The sequence below is a fragment of the Anoplophora glabripennis genome, unplaced genomic scaffold (genome assembly GCF_000390285.2).
Source record: "Anoplophora glabripennis isolate ALB-LARVAE unplaced genomic scaffold, Agla_2.0 scaffold279, whole genome shotgun sequence".
NCBI classification, from domain to species: domain Eukaryota; kingdom Metazoa; phylum Arthropoda; class Insecta; order Coleoptera; family Cerambycidae; genus Anoplophora; species Anoplophora glabripennis.
The window spans coordinates 52,700-62,177 of NW_019416382.1; the positions used below are offsets into that span (position 1 = coordinate 52,700).

At 32.1% G+C, this 9,478-nt stretch overlaps 1 protein-coding gene across 2 annotated transcripts; it reads left to right on the forward strand.

Moving 5' to 3' along the window:
- The first annotated feature begins 831 nt into the window (after nt 1–831).
- Nucleotides 832–8,824, forward strand: LOC108908528 (integumentary mucin C.1-like). Of its 2 annotated transcripts, none has more exons than XM_018712585.1 (8): nt 832–899; nt 1,338–1,534; nt 4,622–4,677; nt 6,767–7,207; nt 7,302–7,511; nt 7,583–7,843; nt 7,967–8,482; nt 8,594–8,824. In XM_018712585.1, exons 1-8 carry the CDS (start codon nt 882–884, stop codon nt 8,770–8,772), a joined length of 1,878 nt encoding a protein of 625 aa, XP_018568101.1. In that variant the 5' UTR covers nt 832–881; the 3' UTR covers nt 8,773–8,824. The 2 variants fall into 2 exon arrangements, with proteins under 2 accessions (XP_018568101.1, XP_018568102.1); XM_018712586.1 differs by having other exon boundaries at nt 7,586–7,843.
- The last annotated feature ends 654 nt before the right edge of the window (nt 8,825–9,478 follow it).

Sequence of the window (9,478 nt, forward strand, 5' to 3'; positions counted from 1 at the left end):
GCATACCCCCTTCGTTGACATTTACGCAGAAGAGATCTGGAAATTTGTGGAAGCATTTCTTGTTCACCATCTCATCAATCACAGTTGAGGGACGCCCATTCCTTTGTTCATGATGAACATTCGTTCTGCTAGCTTTATATTCACGACACTAGGTACTTGTACACATTGGTACGATTCATCCTCATACACAGTTTTCATTTCATTAGAAATCTGGAATGGCGCCTTTCCCTTTGCAAGAAGAAACCGGATTAGGTTCCTCGCAGCAGACAATATTCGAAACAGCGGCACTCATTTTCTCAACACGCTACTACAACAGTTCTCAACTGACTGAGACAAATGAGCGCACGTTCTGCTTGGCCTTGAATGCAGTGTTGCCAGTTTTGTCGAAATCAAAAACCACAGAGCATCAGAGTCCCAGTACTCTTACCTTGTGGATATGTCTCGCATATATCAATTATTTCTATTGGCCTTGAAAGTTAAAAACTAATATCGTCAAAAAAATTAAGTATTAAAAATAATTTCTTTTTTGTTACCAATTAAAATTGCAAAGAAACACTTTAATATCTAAAAATTTATCTACAGGATGCTCCATTAAACATAAGCATTTTTTAAATGCATATAGAAACTCACGAAATACTTAAAAGGGCTCCATTTAATTTAATTCATCCCTGTAGACTTACATACTACATTTCATAGAATAGCTTTAAATAACCAAAATAATCTGATAACAAATATATGTAAATTCTTTTGCAAAGAATAAGTGATGTAAATAGATAGAAAAAGATATAACTATAAAATGCCGCAAAAATAAAAACATTGTTTTAACCAAAATATGTGCTGTGCCTAGTTTGATAATTGTGAATACCATTTTAATTATAAATATGAAATTTTCATTTTGGGTAAGTCCATTGAATAATTCATTTTAATAATTCTAAAACATTTTAAACATAAACCAACGTGTTAATTTTAATTTTATGTAATGTTATGTAATATGTTATGTAATAAAATAAATAAGTAATTCACGACCATATGAGTATATAACTTTGTCCCTATTTCAAGACCTTTGCTTCATTTTTTGAGTCATTGTGATCACTTCCAGAGGATTGTTCTTTGAATAGTTTTAGCTTTAGGTCTAAAAATTAAAGACCAAAGGTATAAATCAACGGATTTTTGAAAAAATTGCATTTTAAAAAAGAAAATTATTTTCTGTTTTATATGAACAAATGGAAGTTAATACCAATACTGCTACTAGCTACATAAGACATTAAAAATAATGTAGCAGCAAACAATAAAATATTAATCTAACTCTGTAGCAATCCATTTTGGAATATTTTCAGGTAACTTTGGCTGTGCTGTCAGCGACTGCCATGTCGGAAACAATTCTAGATGGAACACCTTGCGAAAATACAGTTGTCTGTTTATCTGACTCTACATTTTCGTTCTGTTTTTTGATCAACGATGGACAAGAAGAATTACAAGTAGGTAATTTCACTTGTGCTTCCGGTAAAGAATGCGTTCAAGGAGCAAACAATCCGTAAGTATACAATGAAAAAGACTAAAACAATAACAAATTCAAAATATAGGATAAATGAACTAAAAATAATAATTGTATTTTGCATATGTGTTATTACTAACATTTTTTTCCTTTTCTTAGTCAACAATGTTAAAATGCTTAATAATTTAAATGTTATTATGAATACAGGCTGTTACAAATTCGCTTCTCATTACAGGGATCTCGGAAACGGTAAGAGCTACGAAGTTGTTTAAATGGGGGCAAAGTTGCGTAATCAGGGGTCCAACAATATGCCTCTAAAAAATCAACATGATTAGTTTTCGAAATATTTGAAAAAAAAACAATATTTTGGAAATCCGTTTTTGTTTCATTTCAGCCTTGTTTGAGGAGATATTGAAAAAAGATGAACACTTTCTCATGGCCACTTTTTGCCCTCTATCGAATGGCATAATCAATTTTTATATGTAACGTTTCGTCTCTCCAGGACCATCATCAACTTAATTTTTTTAAATACGACCCTGGAAATTTTATTACATTTTTTCCAAGCCTTCATAACCCCCCAATATTGTACTGCCTCAGCCCTAACCAGATTCAAACGTTTTGCCTTGAAAAATTAATCTTCAGTGTATTCGTTCCAAATTTATCTAAATTTTTTATTTAGATTTCTTTGTTTATTGAATTATCGTACACTATAAGTGTCGTTAGACCCTGTGAAATCCATTTAGTTATTTAAACTATTACCAGTGGCCTTGAATTTACAGAGTTTTCAGTGAGAGTGACTCCCGGTATCTCCGCCACTGAAATACTTATTTATTTATATCTGAATTCAGTGGATTGTTACCTTTAATTAGATAAATTTATTATCCTCAAGTTTCATCATTCTGCATCAAACGCCTTCAAAGTTCAAAGATATTTTAGAAAACGTGTAGTTCTTTAATTTCAACACCCAATATATCTTCAAAACTATTGATTTGTAGACCCTTTTTGATTTAAAATCACTTAAAAATCGTCCTTCAAAGTTTGTCGAAGCACTTATTTAGCATCCTGTATAATAAACAAAGTTAGACATGTAAAAACAATATCTCGGTTACATTTACTTACAAATACTATAATATTTTAATCAAACAAATTCAAAGACAAAAACCTAAAGTGAACACAGTTTTACTATAGTAGGATCGTATACGATGCAAAGTAGAGCAAAAAATTGTCGGCCTTTTATCAAAGGAAAATCGTGTCATCATTTTTAGGAGGCGTAAGATAAATCTTTTCAAATTTAAAATGAAATTCAATGTAAAATCTGAAATACCGCTGCATACGCACTGTGTTCTGGTAGTAGCTGTAGTCGCCCAGGTGCATCGAGTGTACGAACTGGTCGGTTATACGTCAAATACTAACCTGGCGAGCTTTGCTGTCAATTAGAGAGCGCTTCCAAAAAACAANAATAATAATAATAATAATAATCTTTATTGCCCAACAGATAACATCCATTTATAGGACAAATTGTTTACAGAAAAGTTAAATGCTTAACATGCATATATATAAGACACATCGAATGAAGTACGCAGAAGGCTAGTAATATTGTATGTGCATACAATACCCAAAAAAAGAACATATAATATTCTTATATAGAATTAAACCTAAATAAATTCACCATATCTTATACCAACAGTTTCAACTATCTGATTGAGGCTGCTAAAATTAAGATCACACAAATCTGATGTTTTATTGAAATTTTGGCACATAATATGTATTGGGGACATCATGAGACACTGCGACCTTGCTCTAGCACAAATAAAGATATCTTTTGACTTTAAGTCATCAGCAAATAAAAGTTTTTCACAGCATATTTGAGATGTTAAATCGTTAATAAAATATAAAAAAAGTAGGGGTCCTAAATTAGACCCTTGAGGAACTCCAGAAGTGGCTGTGAAAATACTAGAATTGTGTCCAAAATACGTAACGTATTGCTTTCTATTCATAAGATATGACTCGAAAAGGTTGCATAAATTATAACTGAAACCGAAAGCACTCAATTTTTGTAAAAGAATTTTATGATCGACACGATCAAACGCCTTTGCAATGTCAGTGTAAATCACATCTACTTGCCCTCGTATATCAAGTTCATTGGATATGAATTGTGTAAGTTGACATAAGTTAGACACTGTAGATCGTCCGCGCATGAAGCCATGCTGATCCCATGATATTAGAGTTTTTGTAGCAGGATAGATGCGATTATAAATCGCTATCTCGAATATTTTTGAGAAATTGCAAAGAATTGAAACCGGTCGATAATTCTTAACTTCGGTGTTATTACCACTCTTAAAGATCGGACATACTCTCGACAATTTCCATATTTCAGGAAACGTAGATGATTACAAAATAACTATTTATAAAAGCCAGAGCATTCCTCCTTAGCAGCATGGTGATATTATGCAAAAATGTTTAAACAAACATTTACTTCTATTTTATATTAGTATACATTATTTTACTATTTAAAAACAGTTCTCGGTAATATTTTTTTATCTCAGTAAAATTGATCTCTTTACACAATACATGTAAAAACGTACCTACTTTAGAAATTATATTTATGATGTGACATGGAGATATCTACGTAGGTACAATACATGATAATTTATAAACCCCAGTTTCTAATGCTTTACATAAATACGTTTAGATTTAATGCTTTGTATACATAAAGCATTATTAAACCAAATTTTTCGCCAGTAAACGAAACAATCTTGCGAATATCTGGAAAAATTTAAAGCGTTGAAAATGGCGAAGCAGCTGGTTTCAAATTGGAGTTTTTCCATGATGGGTTGTTGATTTTATTTTAAAAAAATTAGGGTTCCATTATAAAATAGAGTTAATATTGGTCAATGGCATAAGCGAGGACATAAGTTATATCAACAATATACCAAAAAAAAAGAAGGAAAATGTATTTAGCGAGATGAAAGTGTTTAGAACCGATATGAATGAAAACGTACTAGATTTTAACACAAAATTTGGTGAATTTTTTTGATGTTAGGCAGCACAGAAGTTTTTGAATAAAAAAATGATTGCAAATACTAAAGCAAGAAAAGAGTTTTTCAATAAAATTTTTGATTCTAGTTGCCATGAAGCTTTAATAGAAGGACAAACCAAGAATACTACTTCAAAATCTTTAGGTAATATATTTTATTACATTTTTCTGAATTAATTCTCATGAGGTGAAAGACAGAAAGAGAGAAAAACAATTTTGGAGTATAGCACAAAAATTGTTCAAGTAGTTAGAGAATATTTCTTGTATCAATAATGTATGATGGACTTATATGTATACAGGGTGTCCCGAAATGTCTCGAAATTTCAAATAGAAACCCCTAGTTTTTATTATTGTATTACTTTTTTTTTAACTTTTTGTTATTTCTCTTTATCATCATTATTATTATGGTCTTTAAACGAACTTTTGTTAGACTTGGACGTTAAATTTGGTATTTATTGATGTTGACATTAAAAATACAGGTTTGAAAATTTTCAGTTTGACTTTGATTTGACCCAAGACCATAAGGTCAAGGCAAATAAAAGGTCACCAATAAATTTGTCATTAAAAGTACTACTGATATTCCTTGCAACATTTTTCTATAGTTAAAATCCCGTCAAGTTAAGAAAAGCAAATTCGACCTCGAAATGATCTTCAAAGGATATCCAAGAAAAAAAAAATTATTCCATTTTCGGACGTAAAATTTCGATCTATCGAATCTATAGATTTGTAAAATAAAAAATAAAAGTTCCCATTTGAAATTTTTAAGTTGACCTTGATTTAACCTAAAAAAATTGGAGTCAAGGTCAAAGACAAGGTCACCGCAAAATTGGTTTTTTGAAATCCTTTTCTTTTTGATAGGATTTCATCATGAAGAATTATGGAGGAGTTCGGTTTTTTTTTGGGACACCCTATATAGAGTGCCTGTATGAGCAAAACATTTAGGAAGTAATTTTAATCATAAAACATTTTTTTTACCAATATTAGCGGAATTAACCTCAGTATTGTTTAAATAAATATTTTTTTCAGTTCAGTAATATTTTTTCAAATTTGGTACACTTATTAATGACAACAAACTACACCTACGAAAAATGGTTCTATTTACAAGAAAATTTATTGCATTTCTTTATTTGTAGTTTTTCAAAAAAAATTAAGTTTCAGTTTGGATATCAAAATACAGGTATTACTTCACCAAGAAAAAGCGTATATATTTTCGTAATTTCCAAAAAATCAAGATTATTCGACACATTTTCTGTTATATTCAAATCTTATCTCATTTTTACACTGAAACAGATAAGTTGTAACTGTTTTTATGGCCACTCCTAAATATTAAATTTGAAAAAAAATCCTAACAGAAAATGAAAATGTTCAACATGTAACAAGAGTTTTTTTTTAATATAAAATTATTTAATTTTCAGAAAAACCTCAAATAATTTTTTTGTAGTCATTTAGGGATTTAGAATTCTAATAATTTTTTATTTGTTAGTGCAATTTGTTAGAGATGTTTTAAAATCTTATGAGCTATGACCTTCATATGCGCAGAAACATAATTCCGACAGTCGCCTAAATTATTCTACGTCCTAAAAACATTACACCTATTATTTACATTCTCTCTGGAGCTCTAGCGTAAACAAGCCTTTGATCCGATTACAAATATCATAATAAAATGCCCTATTCTTTATTATTTTAATTTAAACAATAAAAATATATGTAACCAACGTTCGTCAGTTAACTTTATTGATGCCCGAGCGCCTTAGTACATGTCTACTTGTAAAGATGCACATGGTCTAGTTCTGAATCAATTTTTTCACAATGTGCTTATTAGAAGAATTATGGGGATATGCCACGCCTTTCGCGCATTTCGCGGCTCATGAGATATTAAAAGACCTCTACCAACTAAAGGTATACCAAATATAAAAAAATGCATTACCGACAAAAAGTATGAAAAATTATAATAATAATAAAACTACAGCATAATTTGTATAACATCAATCACAATCAAAATGTTCATAATTTCTGGACACCCTATATTTAAGATGCATTAAAAAAAATCAAGATTGACAAAAATACTGTCATATACAAAATTAAGCAATTCTTGCTTTTCTTAGATTTTTGCAACATTACTTTTGAACAGTGTTCTAAAAAATTTGGTTTCAAACTAAATAGTTATATAAAAAATTATAGAAGAAAATAGAAGTTACAAAAGTTGTTAAAAGGAACTTGAATTATTTTTGCAGTAGATTCGTGCGAAACCCAAGGAATATGTAAGCACGCCGCCAACAACTGCAACCAGTACTATGAGCTAGTCCTGCAAAGCTGTCCTTCCGGAGAATCCTTCAGCCGCACAGAACTGAAATGCACATCTGAAGAAGCTTGCACTGAAACAAACAGTTCTACAGAAACGCCATCAACTCAAAGCTCGCCTTCGAATGAAGAGGAAGATTGCGGTTGTACACCACCAACTTGTACTGGTACAGGAAAATATCCGTCTGAAAACTGCAGTCAGTACTACGAATGCATCGACACTGATACAGGATACGAACTGGTGATACAAACATGTTCGTCTGGGCAGGCCTTTAACAGAACACAACTCGTATGTGTTGTTGATGAGATATGTGGACGTGAAAACAATTCATCCGGCACGACTTCTTCAGTAGCTTCGACAACACAGGCGACAGGTGCGACATTCGACACTTTAAATTGAAACTATAGTTTATGTATTGTAGAAATTAAAACGTCGAAAATTATGCAAATATGTTATTATTTTTATAGTAGTAACTCCACCTACATGTCTGGAACCAGGGAGACTGCCTTGTCAGGAGTGCAATCAGTACTACGAATGCACGCCAAAAGAAGATGGATCTTTCGAGATATCTCTGGAAACTTGTCCTACAGGACAGGCATATAGCAATACTCAGCAGGAGTGTTTCCCAGATGATTCCTGTATTCCAGTAGTGACAGAATCGACAACCATACATTCAGGTAACTATCGAATGCAGTCCTAAATTTCATAATCCCTTCATAACATTCAATTTTAAAATTCTCTATGTTAGAAGTTACTCCTCCTACGTGTACTGGACCAGGACGACTGCCTTGTCAGGAGTGCAACCAGTACTACGAATGTACAGAAAAGGAAGACGGCTCTTTTGAGATATCTCTGGAAACGTGTTCCTCAGGTCATGCATATAACAATACGCAGCAAGATTGCGTTCCTGATGATACTTGTGCTGTGGAAACTATAGATACAACAACAAGCGAACCTTGTGGCTGTAATACAACCGAACCTGAAATAATTACAACTACTGAAGCTCCAGGTAAATACTTGTCTTCTACTTTTACTAAACTATTAAATTAAATTCAAATTTTATTTCTAAGGCGTGCTTTTATAATTATACATCAAATTTCATAATATTTATTAATCATATCCTTATCTGTAGTGACAGCTCCAGCAGAATGTACTTCTGCAAGTAAATACCCCTCTCAGAACTGTAACCAGTATTACGAATGTGTACAATTCCTATGGTGGTACTTTTTGAACTTATACACGTGCCCCTCTGGGCAAGCTTTTGACACTACGGAATTGTTATGCGTCGCTAACTACAGATGTAATGCAGAAACTGGCAAAATTGAATCCGAGACGACAACAAAACCATCTACTACTTCAAGTACTTCAACCACAACTACTACAACTCCCATCACTACTACTACAACTCCCACCAGTACTACTACTACTCCCACCGCTACTACTACAGCTCCCACCACTACTACTACAAGTCCCACCACTACTACTGCAATTCCCAACCCTACTTCTACAACTCTCACCACTACTACTACAACTCCCGACCCTACTACTACAACTCCCACCACTACTATTACAATTCCCACTACTACTACGCCCACTACAACGCCTACCACGACTACAACAAAGCCTACTACAACTACAACGACACAAGGTAAAGTATTTTTCATTAATATAACTTTGAAGATGTTTAGTGCTGTAGCAATAGATATAGCGTACAGCGGAATGTCTTAACATCAATTATACATGTTTATTCTGATTTCAGCAACTCCTCCATCAAGTTGTACAGGTGCTGACAAGTATCCTGCTCCCGCGTGCAACCAGTATTACGAATGTTTAGAGGTTATGTATTGGTACGAATTAGTAGTCCAAACCTGTGAATCCGGACACTCCTATAGTGAATGCTTAAAGATCTGCGTCGCAGACGAAACTTGTAATCCTTAAATTATGTTTAATGTAAATGTATTTTCATTAATAAATATAACTGAAAGCATAATAAATGTAAGTTTTTCTTGTACCTCCCTAATTATCAGTTACTTTAATATAGTTGTAGTAGTGGGTAATTTATACAGCGAACAAATTGAAGATGAAAGAAATATAATAAGTTTCGTTACATATTTTGAAACCATTTTAAAAATAATTTTCGTTAATACCTAATTTATTTGTTTAAAAAAAAATGGGTAAGTACTAAGATTTTCTATTGAATTTAGGTGCCTATTACACTAGTTGAAAAATATGCTAAAATTAACAAAAAGTTTATAAAAATTTTAAGAAAATACACACAAAATAAGTTTTTATTTTCCCAAAAACATTTTGAATATAAGAAACTTTAAACCCATGGGAAACACTGGGGGATATCAACCAGCCGACAAGAAAATTTTCCTTCGATTCGAATTTTGAAAATTTGTGCTTTGGGGTTTTCGGGGGTAAATAAAATAATGCCATTGTTGTAGCACTTCCGGTTATACCGGAAGTCGCCATCTACTTACTTATTTTGAGTTGAACACCCTGTATATTTTTGCATAATCGACTTTTATCAAGCTCCCCTATATCTATGTTTAATGGTCTTTGAGATGTTTCAATTCTATCAAAAAAGTTGCTTTTGGATAGCCTAATTCATAAATGTCTATTTTTTACATATCGTACAAAC

What these genes read in the sequence shown, in the direction of transcription:
- LOC108908528 (XM_018712585.1), top strand. An exon ending in ATCGACAACCATACATTCAG is followed by an intron (nt 7,512 to 7,582) that starts GTAACTATCGAA and finishes TCTCTATGTTAG; the next exon opens with AAGTTACTCCTCCTACGTGT. An exon ending in TACAACTACAACGACACAAG is followed by an intron (nt 8,483 to 8,593) that starts GTAAAGTATTTT and finishes TTCTGATTTCAG; the next exon opens with CAACTCCTCCATCAAGTTGT.